At 39.7% G+C, this 25,071-nt stretch overlaps 1 protein-coding gene across 1 annotated transcript in view; it reads right to left on the minus strand.

Annotated features, from left to right (window-relative positions):
* ADAMTS12 (ADAM metallopeptidase with thrombospondin type 1 motif 12) overlaps positions 1–25,071 on the minus strand; it is a 141,509-nt gene that overhangs the window by 26,565 nt on the left and 89,873 nt on the right. Inside the window, exons 13-16 of the mRNA XM_054517931.1 lie at positions 16,310–16,443; positions 9,293–9,413; positions 6,402–6,646; positions 4,953–5,094 (exon numbers count right to left, since the gene is read on the minus strand). Coding sequence (XP_054373906.1) covers positions 4,953–5,094; positions 6,402–6,646; positions 9,293–9,413; positions 16,310–16,443 — 642 coding nt within the window. The remainder of the gene's footprint in view (positions 1–4,952; positions 5,095–6,401; positions 6,647–9,292; positions 9,414–16,309; positions 16,444–25,071) is intronic.

Genomic DNA, 25,071 nt, shown 5'->3' on the forward strand with positions numbered 1-25,071 from the left:
AGAATAATCTTCATTTAATCTGTTCAGAGATTCCTTCTTTTTCCCTGTGACACTTCATCCCTAATGCAGGACTCTTTAGATGTGAGGCTGACCCACAGATACCTTGATTTCTCACTTGGTTTGCAAAGAAAGGTACTGGTTCAAAGTCATCGGGGCGTGAAAGGTTTTTGAAAGAGAGATTAGAAATCTTTTTCCACAAAGCCCTCCATTTGGGCTGTAAACAACAGAAATGAAGGACCATAAGCAAGTATATAAAAAGTGTATGAGAAAACATGCATATTTGATTTTAGAGCTCATTTGAACATGTAATCATCTGAGCTGTGCACTTAGTCTGCAAGGAGTTCACTTTGTATTTGAATGAGAAAATTATATTCTGTGCATGCACAAGTTATGCACAGAATACAAGTGCCAATCTTTACATTTCCAGTGCTATAAAATCAAGACACACAACAGTCAATGGAAACAGTGACCTTTGTATTCTAAAAACAACACTGCAAGCTTAGGAACACTTGGAAATAATTTTGCAGAGTGGCCTTAATAAAAGTTGTAAAGGATTTAGAGGGCACGTAACAATTAACCCCAAAAAGAATTTTGGAGTCAAGTCCTTTAGCAGAGCTTTGAAAATCTGCCAATTACCGATACTATCTGTGGAGAAACAAAGGTTTGATATTGGCTAATATTCTCCCTTAGTTGCAGCTGTGCTGTGCTATGCTTTTTGTTACATTTAATGCCACTCAAAACTGGTTCTAAGTAACAAGACCGAAGTCTTTAGACATGGAGGAACTATTTACCCTTGTAATTCCAATATAACCCATTCCGTGATTATTTAAAGAAGGAATAATAGGTAGCTGGTCTAGAAAAGAACCTCAGTGACACATTTAAATTAATCTGCATGTAAAAAAGCTTACAGGCTCTACCTGCTGTCTTGAGAGCAGGCTATGGTGGGACAGCTCTTGTCCAGAGGGTGCAGCAGTTTGCAGGACACCAGTGTGCACACATTCTGACTGCAAAGCAATTCCTCTCAGCATAAAGCAAATGGCAGGAAGAGATTCAACCTGTCCTGCACTGAGGACAGAGAAAGGGTTATGGCTTTTACTACAAATTATCCCCTTTGGTGCTTGTTTGCCATGAACTGGATTGCAATGTAACTACTTATCTATTTTCTACATTGCAAATGAATATCAGGTATTGCAGTGTGTTCTCCTTTTCCCTGCAGGAAGGATTAGGTATACTTGCCACAGAAAACCTTGATTTTTCTGAGTACTTTTTTCCATTTAGTGGTGTTACAGTAGACTGGCCAGAGCCACCCACTACAATAGGTGGGCACATACAAAGGAAATGAAAGAAGCCATGAGAACATTTGAGAACATATTCTGTTTTTCCACTGCAGTGGAAAAGGATAGGATCAGGAGAAGGATATGCATCAGGGCACGGCATGGTGCAACCTTGAGGCCAAGAATCTGGGGGAAAATATGTCCAGGGCGCTGCCCTCGGTTCATTCTGGGAAGAAATAGCTTCACTCTATGGAGTTCTTATTCATCACTGGGACTTTTTCCAGGTACATTTCCCATGAATAAGGAGTTGCACCGTAGGGCTAAAATCACTTTTTTTTCTCTTAGGACTGATGAAGATTTCCTGCACCAGTCCATTGCAGCCCAACTTCTTATTCCCTAATGCAAATTTTCTTTCTTGGCTCCAGAAAGCATTTGATTGTATTATCCAGATTTCTGTAGCTACCAAAGGCTGAAGTAGCCTTGGATTTATTGCTGTTTTTGGCCAGTGGTGATGAAAGGACCTGTGCTGGATCTTTGACAGGTCCAGGTTTGCCAAGAGAACAGAAGTCTAGGTAAGGATCAATTTCTCCCATTGGCTGTGGCTGATAAAGTTAGTTCAGCAGTTCATCTTTCTTGGTCCTCCTTTTTATCCTAAAAATATTGGTTTATTGTTTACAAAATGGTAATTGTAATAATCCTTAAATGCTATTTACTAAAATGATATTCACTACTTGTGTTAGGCTAAATAAATACAGTTTTTCTTGTTTATCTCTCTGTAGGCTTATCTTCAATAAGACTTGTCCTGCAGCACACCCATAGCAGAAGATGATGTGCACTTCAGTGCACTTTTATCTTATAAACTCCTCAGAACAGTTCAAATGTCAGTGATTTGGTATGAGTGTGTTAGTGCCAACAGCAATAAGTTCTGAATCTAAACAGAGTGAACATTCACATGAAATCGATCACATTGTTCACAGCCAGAAGGAAGTTTTGTGGAAGTCAGAAGGAAATTTTATGGAAGTCAGTTGGACATCAGGGAGAATTTCTTCACTGAAAAGGTAGTCAAACCCTATTAGAACAGGGTGCCCAGGAAATGGTAGAGTCATCATCCCTGGGAGTATTCCAGAAACAACTGGATATGGCACCTGGGACCATGGTTTAGTTGATGAGGTGGTGTTTGATCAAGGCTTGGGACTCCCTGATCTTGCAGGTGTTTTCCAGCCTTAGTGGTGCTATGAACAGTGATGCTGGTCCACATCCCCAAGGCCCAGAGCACAACCAAATACAATGTGCACCTGCAGAGAGCTGCAGGCAGATTGGCATATCAGATTTCCCCACTCCAAGTGATGCATTGGAGCTGTGTGCCAAGATTTCTCTGTTTTAATGAGCAGGGAGTGAGAGACAATACCCTGACTGCATCACTGCATCAGCAAACTACATCCTTCTTTAAACCTGTCCAGTTACTTCTCTAGACATCTGTATCTCAGAGGAAAGAAGACTACAGGTTTATTCATTTCTTTTCTTCTGTCCATTAAGGAATGCAGAGAACTGGTGAGGTGTCTGTGCCCTTCATGAACTGGGATGCACCTCCTGGTTCCCCCTCCAAATGATGTCACCAAGGCCATAATCTTGTCTGAAACACATGATTTCTACTTATACAAAGGCAGTAAGCTCAAAAAAACATTTACTAAGAGCAAAAATGCAGCAAACAGAGGAAGTCAATTAGTAGATAAAAACTGAAAGACTTTACATACCACAGTTATCTATCTAAGTAACCCATGTGGCAGAAATCAAAGCCACATCACAGTCAATTAGCCAGAAGAGAGTACATGGGGCTACAATTTACCTAGAAACAGTTCTGGGAAAACTGCAGCTAATGTAAAAAGAACCTCAAAACAGCGTAACAGTCTACTAACACATTCCCCTCCTCTCCCCTTTTTATCACAACAATTTTTACATTAAATATGACTCAGAACTACGCAGGTATCAGAAATAACACTTACAGAACACAATTAAGCAAAACCACTTGTTTCATGCACCTATTTAAAGAAAATGGTGGGTGTCTCTCCACCAGAAAGCACATCAAGTTTTGTGCTGAGAAACTCTTCTCAAAAAAAACCCCAGAAAACAAATCACAGCATCTGTCTAATCAAGCATACATATATATGAATGAACACACATCTCCATAATATGTTGATTATATATATATATAAATATTTTTAAAATAATATGTGGATGTTATTGGGATGGGATATTTTACACTAGGCTTCTAAAAATTCTTCTTTTAATCTTATAAAATTAGGTCATAAAATGCCTTTTGTCCAAACCACTAAAAATACATTGTTTTAGTGTCTTCCCTCATGGAAGAGATTTAAAAACATTACTCCTGCAATCATCACTACTTTTAGAATCACAACTGGGTTTGTTACAACACTTGTTTGTCCTTTTTCTTTTCTTCCACAAAGCAGTTAAAAAAGCAGTAATTACCAAAAACCATTAACAATACTCTAGCATTAGAAAAGGCCTTTCTCATATTATTGGTCTGGTTGTAACACTGATCTTCTACTCTTTTCATACTGTACAGAATGGTCAAAGAACAATGTTATGGTTGTATCTCCAGAATTCTTTTACCGTCCTGTGAAAATCAAGAGTAAATTCAGACAGAAGGCTACAATTCCTAACCCCCAAGTTCAGACTTCCCTTCATATACAACATTTTCGTCACATTTTCAAAATTATTCACAAAATAGATGGATTAAAAAAATTACTAATGTAAAGACTTGGTCTCTTTATCCTTATTGTTGGTTTACTATAAATATTAACTTCATCTCATTGATGTTAGCTACTTCAGAGGAAGTTCTCCTGGTAGCATTTTGTGTGAGTTACCAGAAGCCACAACTTTCAGACCTGTTAAATTCTACTTCACAGTCATCATTCTGCTTTTCTGGTTTAATGTGCTGCACAGAACTACAGTATAACTGCAGTGGTACCCAAGCTATTGCCAAACGGGCAAAGACATGGAAGTTCTCAAGACTAATTGCAATTAAGTAACTATTGAACAATGGACAAAAAAGAGTTATTACTTGTCAACGCAGGACAGAAAGGAAGAATATTTTTTGTAGTTATTATATAGAAAACTCTTAATAGGGAAACAATAGGAGGTCATAAATTTGTATTGCTGGAAAGAAAGGCTATGGTGAACAGTATTGACCAAAAATTATGATGGAAAGAAAACTGTACCTTCTTATTTTGGTTCACAGAAGCTGAGAATTTCAGGGCAGGTGTTTTAGAAACATAATGACCTATGCAATTTTAATTTTTTTTATTTAGAAGTCAAAATACATTATTCACAGAATCACAGAATGGCTGGGGCTGGAAGGGACCTCTGGAGATCACGTAGTCCGACCCCCCCACTAAAGCAGGGTCTCCTGGAGCAAGCTGCACAGGATCACAACCAGGTAGATTTTTAATATCTCCGGAAAAGGAGACTCCACAGCCTCTCTGGGCAGCCTGTTCCAGTGCTCTGCCTCATTTAAAGTAAACAAGTTATTCCTCACATTATTTTTGTAACCATGTGATCTTATTTCCCACTAAATGCAGATTTAAAGAACATTACCTCTTTGAGGATTACATCTGTAATGAAGGAAAACAGTAAGAGAAAAGGGAAGTGAGGAATTACCTCTTCCACAGGTAACACTGCAGGCTGTCCACTCTCCATACTGCCAAAAATACTCTGGCTCTCCAATCTCATTCTCATTAATTTCTTCTTTGCGTACAGTGTATTCATACTCGATTCCAGGGTTAGTTTCTTGAAAAAGCAGCTGGAGAGAGTGGTGTTTATTAGTGGTTTAATTAATAATCTACTGTCAAAAGCTTTCAAAGTGTGAAACTGGAATAATTAAAGCTGCCCATAAGATCTGCTACCAGTTCAGAGAAGCAGACTTGCAAAATTTCCACTTCTTTGTTGACAGTGGCATACATGAATTTTTCAAAGATACAGCTGTTTACCATGCATTTCTGCAAATACAGGTGAGAATAAATGGGTCACCATAATTGGTATTCTACTGACTATAAGAAAAGATAATGCAAAGTCCATCCAAAGCATCCCTATGCTGCTGATTAAGAGCTATTGCCTACCCCCATTATTAGTTATAATTTTACTACCTGCTGAAATAGCTGTTACAAAACAACCTCTGGGTCAGAAAATTACAGATGCTATTCAGACACTGCTTTAATATTATTTTTCATTGTTTCTGAATTAAGAAAAAAAATTTCCAGCTGAGAAGGGGTACTCAAGAAATTTACCTGAGAGGGAGAAAGTAAACGTCATTAAGGGGAAAAAAAAGACTTCAGCCACAAACTTTTACTCTTCTTCCCAATTGTTCTAAAAGTGAAGTCTGAGCACTCATTAGTTTTGTTTTCTCACCAGACATTCAAAGTGTGAAAGTGGTCTCCCATCACACCTCTAATACTTCTTTTGTGCATGGTGGACACACATGCAAACAAGCCATGAGAGACACTTCCAAAGATCAAAAGGCCAATTCCAAACTATTTTCTCAGAACTGACAGAAACTGGTTATGTGTAAGTCAGAATCCATAAAGCAACATGAAAGAAACAAATCAGCCTCTGTGGATGTTAAATGGGTCAGTTTCACTTACCACAAGCTATTAACCCACCTATATAATGCTGTATGTTTTCTTGCTCTGTGTAAGCTGTCACTGTTGTCAGCTGTCCCTAGCTCTCACTGTTCACAGCTTCATATCAGCTCCCTAGCTCCCTTTTTGTGACAACTTATTTTTCATCTGGATATGGTTCACATCACAGCCATGGGTTGGTCCAAGTAGTTTGGGCAAAGGACTGACCAACTAGTGGCAGCACAGGATTATATCAGCCTTTAACAAATATTGGAGTACTATGCAGGATTTGAGTTCTTAGGCAGGATGAACAACCCTCAAAAGCAAAGTGCTTATTTCTCTCCAAAACAGCTCAACTGTTTTTTTTTTTCAAGACAGCACATTAATAGTGTTTTATATACCAATATACGTATTTTCCCACCCCCAGCTCCAGAGCCCCAGCACATTCTGCTGCCATGCAAGTTAGCAGGTTCTGCTCCTGATTTCCTCTTACCTGAATCCATATTGATTCATTGGTGGGTCCTGGAGCAGTCAGATTTTCTAGATCCCCTGTTCTGTCATACTGAAATATTGTGCCTGCCACTTTGTATTCACCATTCCACTGGATGATAAAGCCTCCATTCAGGTAGTATTTTTCTGGGTCTTTGCTTCGCATAGCAAGGAAATTTCCTGATTCTGTAACTTCCATAACTTTGATTCCCCTTGCACCTTTTGGAATTAGCCCAATATCAACATATCCTAAAGACAAGAAAAATTAAGGTGGTGAACAACAGAAATGTCACTGCATTTTACTTATTTGTAAGATGATTAAAACAACAGCTTTGCTTGAAAAAATACACAAATGTGCTGTCACAGAGCTTGTATTTCAGTTTGTTAACAGCGTGACTTTCCAAGCCAGGGTTTCTAGTATCAGTTGGGGAATAGTGTTTAGGCAATGCCAGTGGCATTTATAAGGGATGTGGAGGTGAATGACTTTCAAGGCTGTGCCAGGGGAAATCTACTCCACACATGAGCATCAACATTTCCATAAGCATGCCCAAGGGCTCTGGCATACTGTAATCTGGAGAAATGCCAGGGAGTTCCTGCAAGTAAACAGCCTGTTGTGAGAAAGGTTTTTTTCAATTTGCAAAGAACATTTTCATCTGTACACAATGTACAGGTGTGCACAGAATTCCATGTATCTTCTCTTAAGCCATTTAAATTCTCTGTGACTGTTTGCCCTACAACAACAAAATAATGTTATTCAAATGCCTAAAATTACTACTATAAATTCAGCACTTTTTTTGTAAACTACCAATCTTCATAACAAAGCTCAAGGGCTCTTCATGGATAGTTATTTGTTTAGGGATTTTTGGTTTGTGTGTTAAGAATGACCCAAAGCATCTATTACAGAATTTTGTTCACATCACAGGCAACATGTGACACCAGACACTGTGCTTCTTTACAGGAAGCTGCTATTGTTGTTGCTACTAAATTGTAAAAATAGGAAGTTCAAATAGATACTTGAACACGAACACAGGTAGCTTTCTTGTTCCTGCCCCTAGCTGAGCTCTAGAAATTAGACCAATAACATTGTTACAAGCTGGTCCACTGGGAGTGTGAGCTGCATTTTGTGCTGGTTTACTTCAAGACTGGAACATGACTTCCCCAGTTCTCATCACACCTTTCTGAGGTCATGAATTAAATTCTTAGAGTCACATCCTGTTCACCTTTCTTGTGAAATGAGCTTTTCACCTTTGATTACTCACTCACATGAGTGAGATAAACCACACTGGGCATGCTAAGCAATCTTCAGTATCAATGTTCTCCCACCAGAACTATTTATGTGCTGTACAACAACCTGCTGCTGTAAATAAGTGCCCAAGAGTCTTTAACATCTGATTTTCTTTGCAGCTCTTTTGGTATAATAAATATTGGTTAAAATATCCTATGCTGATTGTGGTGCAAAATAGAATCTGTCCATTTCCGGTCTTTCCTAATTAGATGGATAATATATAACAATGTATATGGATTTCCAGTGATTGATGTTTAAGAAGGAGCATTTTCTGAATGTTACCTTCTGCAAGTCTCTTTGACTGACTGTGGAAACTGAAACAGTTTTTTTCTAAATTAATCAATTTTTTCTAAGTGAACGAAGTAAGAAAATCTGGAAGCTCACTTCTATTATTCAGGAAATCAGTGGTCTAGGTCTACTGTAAGTAACCAAGTCTAATGATTCTCCCAAATGTTCTATTCATTCAGTGAAGAGAAGACATGTTACAAATACAGTGTGTGATTATGTAACTAAAGGCTTGATTAGAAGGCATACTTACAACCAGGACAAATTAACACAGCATGGAAAATCTTAATTATGTCACATCCTGGCAGCTTGGCTTTGAAATGTTGGTGTCCTTTTACAGTAGGGTGGGTTGGTTGGTTTTTTTTTCTATTTAATTAGAATAACATTTGTTCAAAACGCAAAGGATAAAAACTATAAGACAATTAGTATTCTATTGCAACACAAAAACCTGTATATCCTTTCAAGATTTTGCATAGTTATTTTTGTCTGAATCACCTGCTGCTGCTCATAAACCTTATTTTAAATTGCAAATGTCTGGTAAGGTAAGTCGTTCAGTTACATTCATTCATATCATCTTCTGCCTTCTCCCTGGCCCTCCCCACCAGCTAAATCACTTCCTGATTTCCCAGAGCCTCTTGCTGATTCCCAATAAACATTATCTGATTTTGAAAGGAAAGCTAATCAGCAGCAATCTTTTGAGCTTGTCACTCAACATAGTAAATTTTTGTTTTAAAATTCTGTGGATGGATATTATGGAATTGTTCCTGGTTATGTGGTTTCATTTGATAAGGATCTAGAGATCCAAGATTCAGTAACAGTCAAATTGTCAGCTGTCTTACCTACACTGGGCTCATTAAATCCTGGAGCAACCTTATTGTGGGTGCTTCTGCACACCTGTGAATTGGCAACCCTCAGATGCTATTAATCCTTCCCTTTTTAATTAAAATTAAATCTATATGCTCCCAAACCAGACATGAACAAATTAATGAAACCTTTGCTGTATGCAGAGCTCTACAAGGACTGAAGAACTTGTTTCTCCTTTCCAACTTCAGTGAGCAAAGAATAGTTTTACTCAGGCCATTAGCACAGCACTGCAAATCAAATGATGACCAGATCTGACTAGGCACAGAGCATGCACTTTTTCTGGCAGAAGCGTGATTCACTCATAACATGATAACACTGATTCACTGATTCACATGATAACACCCATTTACAATTTCCCCTGCAGATAATCACTCAGTTTTCAACAAGAAGCACTTTCAATCATTTTTACGTAGAGAAATGATTTCAGCAATGGAAGAATTTAAAGAAGGAATCCAAATTACCAAATCCTTCGCTTTGATTAAACATCATCTTCACTGTACGACAAGCAGAGCCATCTCCCAGGCAAACTCCACACTGGTCTTCTGTTGCGTTGGAATTTATCTCATAATCACAGCCAACAGCCTAGAAGGAAAAAACAGTGTCAGAATAAATGCAGCCTCCACAATGAATTGCTCAGAGCTCATCTATCACTGCTCTTCAGAGCAGGGGAGTATATACCCTGTATAGTGTATTACACCAAGGTGAAAAACAAACCAACGAACAATAGCAATCACCATGTCACAAAACATACAGTAGTGACTGGTCACTTGAGACACAAATGTGCCACCCAAATGGCCTCATTATCTGGGACTGGCCACTATATCTAAGACTTGTGTCTGCTTTCTTATGTCATAGAGCCATCCACAGGTTCCTGGGAATGCAATGCAGTAACAGAACTGAAATCTCTGCCAGCTTTTTGCGGCCATCTCACAGCAAAGGACCTCTACTACAGTCAACTCCTCTGGCAAAGAGAAACTATTCAGTAAGCATGAAGTTTTACATTAATGACTCTCCAGCTTGCCAGCACAGGGGCATAGGTCCAGACACAGTGGGTCAAGTTCTAGCAAAAACTAATTTTCCAGTTTATGCTTGCTACAGGAAGAAAGTCAGGCTAAAATGTACTCATCCTGAGTCAGGAAAATACTTCTTTGCCCAACCCAAAAATTCTGTACTCTAATGTCTTTAAATTTCAACAGAATTTGCATTTCGTTTTGGGATTTTTTTTCTGCCTCTCTTCAAAAACAGACAGGATTGCAGAACACAGCATGAAGTCCAACACTTAGTGTTTGTTATTAGCATCTAAGATACCTGGAGGCCTGTGATGAATAGCCAGAAGCCTGGTAGTATGTCAAGGTTTTGTCTTGGTTTGAGATAGGGGATACAATATCATAAAATCACCCCAAAACCCATTTTCTCAGCTGATTTTTCTCAAAATAAGCTTTCAGGTGCTATACTTGCCAACCTGTCTAGCACCCTCTTGATGTATGAAAATCTGATATATGAACCTCTTTCGACGTTGATCTTATTTCACCTTCAGTACATCAGCTACTGTGTATTTCTGGAGGATTCTGACAGGAAAATCCATCTATTAGACTAACCCAGGTATACAGGCTCCTGCATTCCCTAGTGTTTTTCTATCATTTTCAGCTTAAGAAATACCTGAACATTTGTCTAAGTGCCAATGATTTAATGAACAATTAGAGAAACTGTGAGAAATGGAAGAAAGGCCTCAAGCTACAGATGGTGCCAAACTGCATCACTTAAAAGATTCTGAAAAGAGATACATCTATCACTTTCTGCCAATTCATATCCAGCACCTTTCACACCAGCTCTGAAAAGTCAGAGCCATGTTAAAGGTTCTGCAGCAGCCTTAGCTTCTCCCTCCTTTCAGCAAAAGCCACTTTCAAAAAATGAAATGTTTTGTAATGTCTTGCACACACTTATGAGCAGTACAGAAGGTTACAGAGATAACGATATGTTAGCAAGGTGACTAACTTTTTGCATCCAAGTATGCAGCTATTTGACCAAGGATGGATTTAATCAACTATTCAGAATACACAGATGCCACTGCTACACAAACAGGATGTTTCTTTATGTTTCCAGGAGTTCAGATCTGTCTCTTCACCAGTTTATCTTTAACACTTCCTAATAATTTAGAGAGGCTGAAGTGTTGCTGTTTTCTCAGTGATGCATTCCACAGTACATCTACTGTACTATTAGTACATCTGTTAATCATCTGCAAACAGGGAAGTCATAGTTATCTGGCTCATTATTAGACCGAAGAAATAATAAGACACTCTGGAGAGTCATCGAATTTGAAGTTTATTTTCTACACTATGCACATATATCCTTGAACAGAAAGGTGGGGAAAGTCTGAGGATGAAACTCTTGCGCTTTGTGCTTTCCTATTAGAAAATATGATTAATGACTGCTGGGAGCTTGTATTTTTAACTTCTCTAAAAATTACTTGTCTTCAAATTGTACATTTTTGCCAAATTATCATTTTCTGGTAGAAAATTCATGTTTTGGAAAAGGTTTCTGTCCTTCTTTATTTACTGTGCATTCTTGTTTGAGAGGCTGCACACAGAATTAATTTATCTATTTCACACTGTCAATCAGATACTTTCAAATTAATATCACTGAGCATATTTCCCTTCCAAGTACTGTGGGGTGTAAAAACCCCCAAGGTTTAACTAATTAGTTCTGATTAGAACAGCTGCAGCCCTGGCTCTAACTGAGGTGGCAGCAACACAGTATCATCCCTTCCCTGCCTTTGGGATTGGCAAATCTGTGCTTCTGCATGGGCTGTACTCCACCAGCTCAGACCTTTCCCATTTGATCATTTCCTTTACCAACAGGTCTGTGGCATCAAAATATGGCATCACTGTGATGTGAAGGGAATCCCTTTGTCCCTTCCAATAACAGCAGCAGAAGTTTGTATTTCACTGTTCTTCTGATATATGAAACAGTTTGTATCTGATCAGACATGAGCTGTACCTACACATGCAACATTCCTACACATTCCTGGGGTTTTGGAATACTCAAGAATGAGGTAGGGCAGACAGTTTACTCTGCTATAATAAATAAAGCCTTTGCTTTATTCCTCAGCCCTGGGGTGCTGCTGGTGCTGCCATGACCTTCACATATAACAGCAGGGCTTCATCTTACAAAGCCATTAAAAACCATCACAAAGCAATATTCTCATGTCTCAGAATAAACAGCATTCATTTACTCCAGATACTTTAATTTCCATGAACTTTAATTTCCAGACCATGTTTTCCTTTATTACTCCAGTGAATACCACATTATTTTTGCCATCCATTAGAATAATTTCAAGATGCGTCATTCTTCTTTTTACTTGCCTTCCTCATTATTCTTACTCTTGTGGATGCATTTTCTAAACATACCTCAAACTTTCCAGAAGATTAATATGACCCATTAATGGGCACTTGCAGTCCAGAACTAGATGACATTTGAGGTCCATTCCAACCTGAACCATGCTGTGACTCCATGATGAATTTCTGACAAACAGTTGCTAAAGGGGTTCTGGAGACTAAGGCAGGTTATAAAGCAGGAAAGAATATCAGCAGCAATTAGGCTCTGATTTTTTTTTTACACATATATGTCCTTGTGCACTCTTTGCCTGTGAACCGTGCTGTGTTACAGGAACCACTGTCTGCCATGGCATGGGCATCACAACTTAGCATCCCTCCCTGCAGCACTTTGCCATTGTCCCACTCACCAAGAGCCCTTTCTAATGCATCTGAGATCAGCTTTGTTTCTGGTCACAGCACACAGTGCAGAGGCAGATGCAATGACCTGAACTGCCCAGCTGAATGACAGAATCAGAAACAATTTATTTCCTGCTGCTCAGTGACTAAAGGGAAAACAGCCAGAGATATTGGCCTTTTTCCATTTCCAGAGGGAGAGGCTTTTGTGTCAGATTGGCAGTGGGAGGCAGATAAAAAAAGTCCTTGCTGTCACTGAAGGGTATACCCTTGAAGGGCACTGCTTGAATATCCATTATGTGAATGCTATAGTGAACTTTAAGGTCTTCCCTCCCCTTGTCTCCCCCGCTAAGTCTTCAAATAAAGAAATCATGTTTACTTCATGTTGGCCATGACATTGCCTTGAAGGGAGAGAAATGTGTCCTGATGTCAGTAATTTATCTTGTAATTTTTCTATATGGGTCTGAATCAAATGTCCTGTTGGACTAGCAGTGGGAGGAGAAAGCTGAACCATAGTGCGAAGCAGTGAAGTTGCTGCATAAAAATCCAAGTTGTATAATCTGCTTTTCAGTAAGAGAAAAAAATGGTTCCTTCCCTACTACACAGCTGTGTAATTCTCCAGTACAATGTCAGTCTCTCACAATCACAACTGTGAATTACCACAGATTTGCATGACTGAAGGTCACTTAGGCCTATCAAAATTCTGTGCAGGAGATGAATGGCTGTTAGAAACATCAGAGATGTTTCCAGATCCTCCACCCTCAGCATCTGCACACTCCAGTGCAAAGAACATGTAAGCCTTCAATTTTAGATGATGTGATGGGCTTGTACCTAATCAAAAATCCCCATTATCAGTGCCAAACAACCATACTCTGGTGGCAGTATCTTCACTCATTAACACTGGGGGAACAACTGACTCACCTAATAAGAATTAACAGTGCAGTTGTGACGTATAATTTAAGCACAGAAATATAGGCTATGTGCTTTAAAGATCTCCCAAATAAAAGGGGGAAAACGACAATTGAAAAATGAGAGCTAAGGCACACAGTAAAATATAAACTAGTCATAGTATAGCTTGATGATTTGAGATTAAGTTATTGACAGATCTTATGAGATCTCCTGACAGAACTTTTCTTCTAAGGATCCAGCTACTTTATAGGCCAGGCCTTCAAATGAGTTAACAATTTTAACTTGTCTTTGATTCAACAAGTTCTAAAGGAATACCATGCAAACAACACCTCACTGTAAGCCTTCCTTCAGCACTGATGCACAGGCAGCACTTCCAAAAAACTAGGAGACACTGGATAAATTAAAAAGACCAAGTGAATCAGTGGTCTGTCTGTACTTACTTCTCACTTGAGGATGCACATTGTGGCTTTGTCAGGCCAGCTAGGAAAGCATCCAGTATACCTCTCATGGCTAAAATGAAGCATCTCAATCCACATTTAACCATTAAAGAAAGACCAGTTTCTCTGACAGCTCTGAAAAAATTCATGACAAACTGCAAAATCAGACTAAAATCAGATGAATTTAGAAGATGAAATTCTTTTTTGGATCTATCTATCTTGTTTTGACATACCCAGTAGGAAAACTCTGAACTCACTTGATAAAAAATACCTACTCTACATGCCAATCACATGTGAGCAATTTAGACAGTGGATCTAATATCTTATTAATTTAATATTTTTCTCAATTTCAGACCAAAGTGAAGTGTTAGTTTAGTACTCAGGACAAATGTGAAGTGCTCTTGTGAGATACAATTCTGAAAACCAGAATAGCGCTTTAATGCTTGTGAATGTCTTTTCCGTATAATTAGCAACATGTTGCAATCAAACTACAACAATGATGTGCCAGACTAATTATACTAAACCCATTTCCAGATTTATTCTCCAGGACCTGTAATGTATCTATTGTGTTTAGCTAGCTGGAATCAAACACCAGCAAATTAGCTGAAGATACACGAAAAAGCTTCTCCTCAGTTGTTGTGCTGGGTACCTATTTCAGATGAAAGCATGCTAACCTTCAATACTGTGAGCTATCTGGGTTATCTATTCAACATTTGGTCTCATGTTGCATGGCTATATTGTCCATTCTGTGATCCTGACTCCAAATGAATGTTTGCCACGAGATGTGAAGCAGCAGTCACCATGTGCAACACTGACAGCATCTTGCAGGGAATTCCTCAGAAACACTTTGGGTCCACAGAACTGTTAATGCTGAAGAGTATCTGGGCTCTACAAACTGCAGCTAGATTAGCTTCTCTTTCACCTCTGATCTCCCAGTTTGGATTAATTGAGTCTTGCTATCTCTAAAACAGGTATAAATCTGAACTGCCACAGGCAAGGTATCAATACAGAAAGCATATGGAAACTAAAATTAATCACAGTGACCCCAGTCCAGCTGGGCTGGAAATCAGAAAATGAATGTTTCACAAGGACAGCCTTTCTGAGTATGGTAACTGGTCTCTTCCAGGTGAAGGTCAAAAGCACTGCTATGGCATGCAATACCTACTATATGTTTCAATATCCTAAAGATTTTATTCATTCTGGCTTGAACCATTCAAAGCCATCATAGTTCAAAGGCCCACCCCGGCTCTCAGCAAAGTTAAGCAGCATCTCTTCACTATGAACTTGATTGAGGTCTTGGTAACCTTTCATAAATGCAAGTATTGCAAGGAAAGATTAAAACACATCTTTTATTACTGGTCTCTGATGCACTGTCATTCTAATAAAATAAGTTTAAGAAGAGGGTGTACCAATCATCTATTAAAAATGTGAATTTTCCATCACTGGAAGTCTTTAAGAAAAGAATGTGAAAAATATCAAAAAAGGAATATAATTTTTAAAGGGATGAAACAGACAACTTCTTGAAGTCCCTTCCAGTTGCATTTTTATACCATTAAGTGGCTTGGGGCATACAACTCCCATACTGGATAAGCTAATATAGTTTCCACAAGTCACATTCTTGTTTCCAAATATGCTAAAAGCAAAAAAGCTATTAGGCTTCAAGGAGATACAGGACAAACCCTCAATCTGAAGAAATAAACCACAGATGTAAATATATCCTCCATAAGAAAAGCACTCATTTTATTTATAAGAAAGTAACTAAAAGCAATGCTAAGATTGTGGAGGTTTCAGAATTTATAGAACACTCCTTCAAATGCCATATAGACACACACATCATCCTGAAATCTGCTACCAACACACAGAATAGGCAGAGACCATTATACTTATTCTTCAATGCACAACATCATTGAGCCATATACACTGTGTTTGCCCATTCTCTCACTGTATAACATTATTCAATTCAACGTTGTAAACTAAAATAATTTTTACTGCCCTCAACTGCAAAGCCCTATTAAAAGACAGCTCAGAACAGCTAAACGTGTATAATTAAACCACATTTTCATAAAAAACCCCACGGACAGTGGTGACACCAATTACAACCCTAAAGCTACAATACTTTGTGAAAACTTCTAATCAAAACCAGCTTTTCTTGAACCGATGTTTTAAAATAGTGGGAAAAAACCAGAGGATTTAAAAGGCACCAAAAGTAATCAGCAGTCAGTCAAACAGACTCATTAAAAAGGTGGAAATTACACTTATGTCTACTTTGAAAGCTTTTGCTATAAACTCACTATAAAAATGTGATAAAATGGAGTACTTGGCCTTGATCCTATCAAAAAAATGGTTAAGCATTTTCCCATAAAATTAAATTGAAGAGAAAGAAACATGCAAACATACCCAATACCTTACACATGCCATTAATACAGATATCTCGGCTGTGCCTTCCTTCAAAGCAAGGAGTGCCATCAGTGACTGCATCAAGCATCTTCTCTGAAAAATGGCCATCTACTGGGCGGCAGTGGAGCTCACAGGGGTTTGCTGAAAGGAAAACAAGAACACTCTCTCAGAAAACACGCCAGCAGGACACTGAAGTGCACTGCACAGGGTCTTTGCTGAGCCATTTGCTCACTTTCCCTGCCATCTGCCAGAACTGGCAGAACTAGAAGAACTGAGCAGAGCCAGGGTGACAGAGGCCTGATAAATAGCACTTGTGGATTTGTGGAAAGCTGCTGGAGGTCCCCTCACACCTGCGTGCTCTCTGTCACTGGTGAGTGAGGCTGCAATGAGGCCACCAGCTGTGGTGGAAAAAGGGATGGGAAACCAGCAAATCCAGCTGTCACTAGAGAAGGGGTGGGATCACCAAGGAGACTGACAAGAAATTTTCCATCAGCTGGTTACTGAGTAATTTCAGAGGTATTTTAAACTTTCCATCACTGCTGTCAGCCTCTCTCAGAGAGCAGTCAGCTGTCTGCTTCTGATCTTATGGGTCATTCATCATTTTCATCTACCTGTTGGCACTTAATAAATAATTTCAAACTTTTTTTTTCCTGCATGACAACTTATGAAATAGGGATAATATTGCAAGTCTGACAGAATCAGGCTGTTTTCAGACAGATGTCCCACAGAAGCAACAGGGAAGAGAAAAGCTGTAGCCAGAGCAACAAGTGGCCTCTGAAACAAGATTTTCAGGGCCTTAATCTATTACATCTATGGAGTAAGAAGAGCCAAACACCAACCTCCCTGCCTCACAGACAATGGCCTTTGTGAATAGGAAATCTTAAAACTGAGACATCAGAGAGACAAAGGACACAAGCCTGATAAATAAATTGTGTGCATGGAAAATGAGTTAGAGCTGAAATTAGGGTAAAAGCAAGGACTGACATAATCCCTGGCTTTGTAACACTCTCTGAAAACTCTGCAGCAGAAGCAGAACTATCTGCCTGAATTAAAAATCATCCACTACCATATTAATGAAGGACACCAACACAAGACTTGTCTTCAGGTTTTGGTCTATTCAAAGACCCCAGTCTCACCCAGCATTAAAGCAATTTGTTCATGCTCAGCAACCTGAAATGCTTTGCTGAGAAAAGCAGTGGGCCTTAAACCCACCAGTCAGCAGTGACTTCAAGGCACCATTATTTAATAATTTTAAAACTTTGTGCTGCAGAGGTGCTAATGCTGAGTGAGTTTTATCCTGTGCCTGACAGAGTTGACAGAAGCTGCTCCCTTGGTCTCAGAGGGATGCAGGATAACTATAAGTCTTCCACATCCTGGTTGATGGATTTATTTTAATCTTTTCCTCCTTTGCTGCCTTTGTTTGTGCCATAGAAAGGACTCTGTTTGAGGAAATTTTTGGTATGAGAGAAATGCAATCTTCTGATAATGCAAATAAACTAATTAATTTCCAACAAAAGGATTTATCCTTTTGAAGGAGGAAAATTTGCTCTCATTACCAACATACACAACACAACACAGTGCACAAAGGTGACTGCAAGTCTTCCCCTCAAAGTTCTTGCAGATTAAGAACTGAATCCTGCAAAGCTTGAGCTTTGGTACTGTGAATCTCATTTGTGTAAACAGAAACTCTGCAGAACTGGTAACAAAAACAAATTTAAAAAAAAAACAAAAACAAAAACAGAACAGTAAAGGAAATTTAAAACCTTAATGAAGGTTTTTTCCCCTCCTCTTGTCAGTAGAGCTAAAATGGCATCTCAGGTCTGTCACCAATGTGAGCTTCTGGCTTCTCAAACAAAAATACCTTCACAAAGTGCCACAGTGATGAGACCCAGAGCACACACATGGACCATGGTTACACAACTGGTGGAGTTCCAGCCGATGTGAATTGTGCTCAAGAATATCAGTGGAGGTGGAGCTAAAAAAGTTCTTCAGGCAAGAACATAAAGTTTGTAATCCTCACCAACCCTCAGCCCCTCTGTGAAAGCTGCCAGCCATAACTCCCACCAGTTGTTTTGATAAGAGCTGTCATGGTAAGCAATACAAGTGATTTTAATTCTGTCTGCAGAATTCTTTTTATGGCAGTGTGATTAAAGTGATTACTTTAGTGCTCTAAATTTTGCTTCACCTTGCCTACTTTCTCAATGTGGCATTTTTCTATGCAAAGCACAATATATTTATGACAAGGAGAATCCTACAATTCCAGGTACTCTGTTACCTGCTCAGATAGATTTTACAGAAAGCCATTTCAGCTTTTGCATTGTTTCTAATGAAATATGTCAAACAGAAGTTTGGTATCTGTACCTCTTCGTAGCTGTGCGTTGACAAAACAAGCAATTTCATTGCAGAAATCACCAAACAAGAAGAAGCAGACAGTGCTGGCATACTTGTGCCATAACTATGATGCAGTAAATCTGTAACTCAGAATCTGTTTTTAAAGAAAAATAACTCCCTTACTAAGTCAAAATAAAATGTTAAAAAAAAAAAACCCACACAAACTTTCATACTTGCAAATGCTTTCTATGTATGAAAGCTATCCTGTTTTTCCTGATTGTGTTAACTGATCTAAAATTAGACAAAATCCACACATTTTTACTGTTTTTCATTCTATATGTATTTTATGAAGACCCTCTGGAAATTATAGGGTACTTACTTCTTCACCCAAAACTCAATTATATCTGATATTTATTTCATTTTTTGTCTGAAGAAAGGCTGGTTAGCCTGCCACTGAGGAAATTATACTAGCACTGTATTTGGCATTCACTATCTAGAATTATTTATTTATCTACCTATCATTATTATTTATTATGGTTGAGCACAGGGATCTTGGCTCTGTTTTTATAGGGTTGTAAATAACTGCATCAGAATCAGCCAATGACCTCCAAAACAATGTTTTAATACTTTTTTCATAGAAGAGTTACTTAATATTTTAAACAAAGAACAGATACCAAACTCACACACAAGGGAAAAAATATGTTTCCTGAAATGGTAGAATTGCATTAAGTTCAGCCTTTTTTCTTATTTCAGACCCAAAAATCTAAAAAGAGTTAACTCAGATGAATAGGAGCACTTACTGTTCAGAAGGAGCTCCTTAAAGCAGCTGGTTCAGTTTCAGTTACTTCAGCAAATTCAATTAAATCATTATGACATTTTAACAAAAAGTCTGTAATCCTTGTAACTTTTAGGCCAAAATATACATAAATTCCTGCAACCCAGCATATGCATGAAATACTAGATCCAATCTGTGAGCACTCAGTAATGACCACGTACCTCCACCAGCACAGGGGTGCACAGGCTAAACGCTCCTTGAATGTTCCACTGAGTAGCTGGCATTTAACTCACTCCTCGTTTTCCTTTCTAGAGCAAAACTTGCTTTGCTCAACCTGTGTTTTTCAAATCACAGAATCATAGAATGTTTTGGACTGGAAGAAGTCTTAAGGACCATCCAACCCCCCTGCCATGGGCAGTGACATCTTCCATTAGACCACAGTGCTCAAAGTCCTGTCCAATCTGGTGTTGAAAACTTCCAGGGATGGGGCACCCAGAGCTTCTCTGGGCAACCTGTGCCAGTGCCTCACCACCCTCACTGTAAAGATTTTTCTTCTTATATCTAATCTAAACCTGCCCTCTGTCAGTTTAAAGCCATTCTCCTATGTCCTATCCCTACTAAACCTTGTAAAAAGTCCCTCTCAGTGACTTCCTGACTTCGATGTTGCTCTCCTGTCAACCTTCTTTAGTCTGGCTGCATCCCTCTGCCAGTGCCTTGCTCCTAGCTGGACATAAGATCTTAGCAGAAGTGCCATCAACAACAAGCAGGCCAGAAAAATTACAACCTTTTTTTTTATGTGGTGTCCACATCTTACACCTGCTGCTGACTTGACCAGAGAAATTATCAATTCCCCAATATATAGAAGATGAAATGGAATCCCAAGCCACAGAACTCACTTAAGGGCCCAGTGACTTATCTGTAATCAGAAAGAAGAAGCAAATCAGCAAAGTTGAGTAAAAATCCTGAAATTTGGGCATGTGATATTTTTCCCCTCTGTACATTATTAAAAAGTTCAGATTCACCAAGTGTAAACAGAACAACATGAAGATAAGTAGAAAGGAACATATTTCCTTCCCAATTTAAATTTGTTTACCTTACAGTTGATTCCCATGAGCTCACATCCAGCTTAACCTGACTAAGAAGGATGTGATTAACGTGCCTGTCAGAAGAAGATAAGGCTTCAGTATCTTTCCCAACTTCTCAAGGAAGAAAAGAGGTGAGCCTCTTCTCTTCAACCCCTCATCTCTGTGAGAACTCAGAATTGACTGAGGAAATCCCGAAGAAAGAAAATTAGAAAAGACAATTACCAAACAGACAAAATGGGAAAAAAAGCTGAGGTGAAGCTACTTATCACTTTAACCAAGCCTGGAACTCCAAAACAAGTTTAATTTTGAAACAGGGACACTTCATCCTGTTAGCTCAGCCCTTGTGACTGTATCAGAACATATCTTATTTGATAAACAGAAATATTTTGGTAGAAATATGAAATTTAAAACATTTTTAACACAACCCCTATCTGAAATAATGACTGACTAAATGATCCTGGCACTGATACAGAAAATAAAGGTAATTATATAATTTAATTTAGGACTTATAGATGGAAGCTAAACCCTGAGAAGCTATCAGACTCATATCAGTGGAATTTGTCAAATGGTATGAAATAAATAAACATGGGGTCAGTCCGATGAAAAGAGAAGTGGATACGTACAGAAGTCTGCCCAAAGTGTCAAAATAGGGGCCTGGGTCATGAGAAAAATTCAGAAAATATCCTGCTCAGGCTGCTGGATAGTTTATCACCCTTGAACTTGGAGGTTTCCATCATTTTAAGATTCCCAGGGGTACTCTGATGCTCCAGCTTGAGCACATGGGTTTCTGAGGTCCAGAGCAATTCCATAACAGGACTAAGAAAGTTCCCCAACAGGCATAAAGTCATTTGAACCAGAAAATTCTCAACTGAAACCTCAAACAACAGGCTAGGAAACAGCAAGATGTGACTTGCTGCTTTTCTGTGAGACTGCTTGTTAAAGCTGGTAGTTTTATTAAATCACAAGCTATTCAAAAATGTCTTTGTTATCTTGTTAAGTTGCAATTTACACAACAAGTTACAATTTACACACAAGAAAAGACTCTTTAAGTACATGACATTTGCTATAACTGCCTCATGCAAGCTATGAAATTAATGCCAGGAGAGAGAACTGTGACCATCCAGAAAATCTACTGTTATTTTACCAGTGGGATGAAGGAGCAGAAAATGTCTAAAATGTCACAGAATGTCTGGCTCAGGAATCTATTTCCTCAGCTAGATATTTCCACATAAAAACTGTATGTACACTCAGGGCTTGGGAAAGCTTAATTATGCTTTCTTTCCCCTTTATATCCCAAGTGTGGCATGAGAGGATCCAAAATGCCTGATACTAAAACAAGAGCTGTACTGGGTTTGCATGGCCAGGCTTTGGTAGCAGGGGGGCTACAGGGGTAGTGGAAGCTGTTGTGTCACATCAGAGGTCACCACATTTGGTCACATTTTTGGAGACAGGCACACAGCTGAACACACTGAAGGTCATGCAACAACAGACAAAGATGGACGCCCCCTTTTACTGGGGGTTCAAAATTCCCGTGCTTGAACAACCAACTGGTTGAGGTTCCAACACTGCCCAGCTCACTGGCCAAAGATATGTCTGCATTCAGGATTGGGACTGGCAGGGGTCCCCTGTTTGAGTTCAAATCCTACTTATCATTGTCTTATCTAGGGACTTGGTAATGGACAAATCCATTTCCCACACTTCTACTTTTTAATGAACTAAGCTAGCCAAATTAATTTCTGTTATGGCCAATTTTATCTGTGCAGCTTCAAACCAGCTGTAGCTGTTAGAGTAGCTCTGTGAGAAGCTGCTAGAAGCTTCCCCCATGACTGACAGAGCCCACATCAGACAGATCCAAGAAGGACCTGCTGCCAGTAAAGACCAAACCACCAGTGACAGTGCCAGCACCTCTAGCGTAATGTATTTAAAAAGGTGAAAAAAAATCTGCACAACTGCAGCTGGAAGAGAGGATGCAAATGTGTGAGAGGAACAGCTCTGCAGACACAGGGTCAGTGAAGGAGGAGGGGCAGGAGCTGCTCCAGGAGCCAGAGCAGAGATTCCCCTGCAGCCCCTGGTGCAGCCCTGGGTGAGGCAGCTGTGCCCCTGCAGGCCCAGGGGGGAGCAGAGATCCACCTGCAGCCCCTGGAGGAGCCACAGCAGAGCAGGTGGATGTGCCTGAAGGAGGCTGTGACCCCATGGGAAGCCCGTGCTGGAGCAGGCTCCTGGCAGGACCCATAGACCAGGGATCCATGTTGGAACAGCCCACTCCTGAAGGACTGCAGCCTGTGGAAAGGATCCATGCTGGAGCAGCTCAAGAAGAACTGCAGAGAAGGACTTATGTTGGAGAGGTTCAAGGAATACTGTCTCCCAATACTGTCTCTCTTCTACTCTGATTTAGTTTCTAATAAATTAAACGCATTTCCCCAAGTCCTGTCTGCCCACAATGGTAATCAGTGAGTGATCTCTCCCTGCCCTTATCTCGACTCACAAGCCTTTTGTTACATTCTCTCTCCCAATCCAGCTGAGAAAGGGAGCAACAGGGTGGCTTTGGTGGACACCTGGTGTTCAGGCAGGATTAACCCACTATAAAAGTCAAAGCCTTTTTGGCAGCAAGACAACGTAGTAACAGAACGCTGTGAAAAATCCTTGAAATTGGATTGCACAAGTTAAGAAGTAAGTAAGGGAACTGATAAAGGTTGGTGTACATATTAGGACATTGTGATTAAGTCTCCATCAGCTCATTTGGGGTTTAAAAAGCCTGTTGGTTTGCTGTTGTTTAAAGTCTTGGTTTGTTTGGACACACACATGCAAGGAAGGCCCAAACTCCTGTGTCTCTCAGAAACAGCACTGTTTCATGACCTTATTTGCAGGTATTTTGCCCAGGACATCTTTAGCCACTGATAGAAGGTGAAAGAATATTTGAAAGTGAGATGGGAGGAAAACTCTCAGATGTATTTCAGGTAATTCTGGCTGGACAAAACTGGAAGCAGTGTGCCCACAAGAACCACCTACCCTCAGCCATACAATGATGTCAGATGAAGGATCAGCACAGAGTTGGCAGCTCCCTACTTATTTGAGTGTTACCAGGAGAGCCTTTTTATCTGAGGAAGCCAGTTTTACTTTAAGTCAAGAGTTTAGCAGCAAAAAAACACTTTAAATGTTGCTGGTGGAATGTGAAAACATTAAGGGCCTCCAAGGTAATGGAAAAGACATGGAAATCTATGCTGAAATTCTGGCTGCTGAGAAAATGGGTGAAAACAGTCAAGAAGTTTTCAAGCCACAGGAAAAAAATATCTCCTTGATATTTGAAGGATTTTGCAAATGATTTTCTAGATGAAATGTATCAGGCTCAGTAGCACAGCGTTTTAAATAGAGCTGGTTTGTCTGTACAGTTCTGAACTGTTCTATTTGAAATACAGCACGGACAGAGCACAGCCCTGCCTTCCAGTGTGCAGTAAGCATTTGACTCATGATTCTCAATGTCCTTTAGAAACAGACCTTCTGTAAGAAATGCACATGCAGAACTACCTGTTCTGTTGCAGTGTCACAGAAAGGACATGAACAGAATGAACGCTGTACCCTGCACTAGCACACCCTGAGTAACAGAGGTCTGGAATCTTAATTTCAATGACAGGCGACTGCAGAAAATGTTTTTTGAGCTTGGTTTTAGCCTAAGCATTAGGCTGTTAGCATTTGTCATGGATTTACTGGGATTTCTTCCAAAAAATCTCTATCAATTATATTTTCTTTCATCAGAAATTTTACTGGAAGTCTGCCTGCTCTAGGTTCATCTTCAATGGTGTATTTATTACATGAAATGGAAACAGTAGCTGAAATTTAGGAAATCAATTCAGAACTTCCAGTAACTGAAAAAACAATTAACATGATGAAAAATACTACTGGCAAATGAAACTGGAAGTTTAATCCTGATCTTCCCCATCCTGTCTTATTTTTTCATTAAAAAACACATTACTACCAAGTTTGCTGCTGCTGTGGAGCTGTGGGGAGTGGCTGATCCACCTGAAGGCTGTGCTGCCATTCAGCGGGACCTTGATAGGGGGGAGAGTTGGGCAGGGAGAAACTCAATGGGGTTCAAAAAGGGCAAGTGTAGGGTCCTGCTGGGGATGAATAACCCCAAGCACAGTCTGGGGTCCGACCTGCTGGAGAGCAGCTCTGCTGAGAGTTTTGGTGGGTGACAGGTTGCCCATAAGCCAGCAGTGCTCCTTGGCAGCCAGGGAGGGCCCGTGGGCTCCTGGGGTCCATTGGAAAGAGTTTGGCAGTTCTGGGTTCCTCAGTACAAGAAAAGCAAGGAGCTACTGGAGACCATCCAGCAGAGGTCACAAAGATGATTAAAGGACTGGAGCATCTCTGTTGTGAGGACAGACTCTGGGGGCTGGGCCTGTTCAGTCTGGAGAAGAGAAGACTGAGAATGGGTCTCACCAATGCATATAAATATCTCAAAGCCAGTACCAAGAGGATGGTGCCAGACTCCTTTCAGTGGTGCCCAGTGACAGGACAAGGAGCAATGGCCATAAACTAGAACACAGGAAATGCTACCTCAACACATGGAAGAACCTGCCC

The sequence above is a fragment of the Molothrus ater genome, chromosome Z (assembly GCF_012460135.2).
Source record: "Molothrus ater isolate BHLD 08-10-18 breed brown headed cowbird chromosome Z, BPBGC_Mater_1.1, whole genome shotgun sequence".
Taxonomy (NCBI): domain Eukaryota; kingdom Metazoa; phylum Chordata; class Aves; order Passeriformes; family Icteridae; genus Molothrus; species Molothrus ater.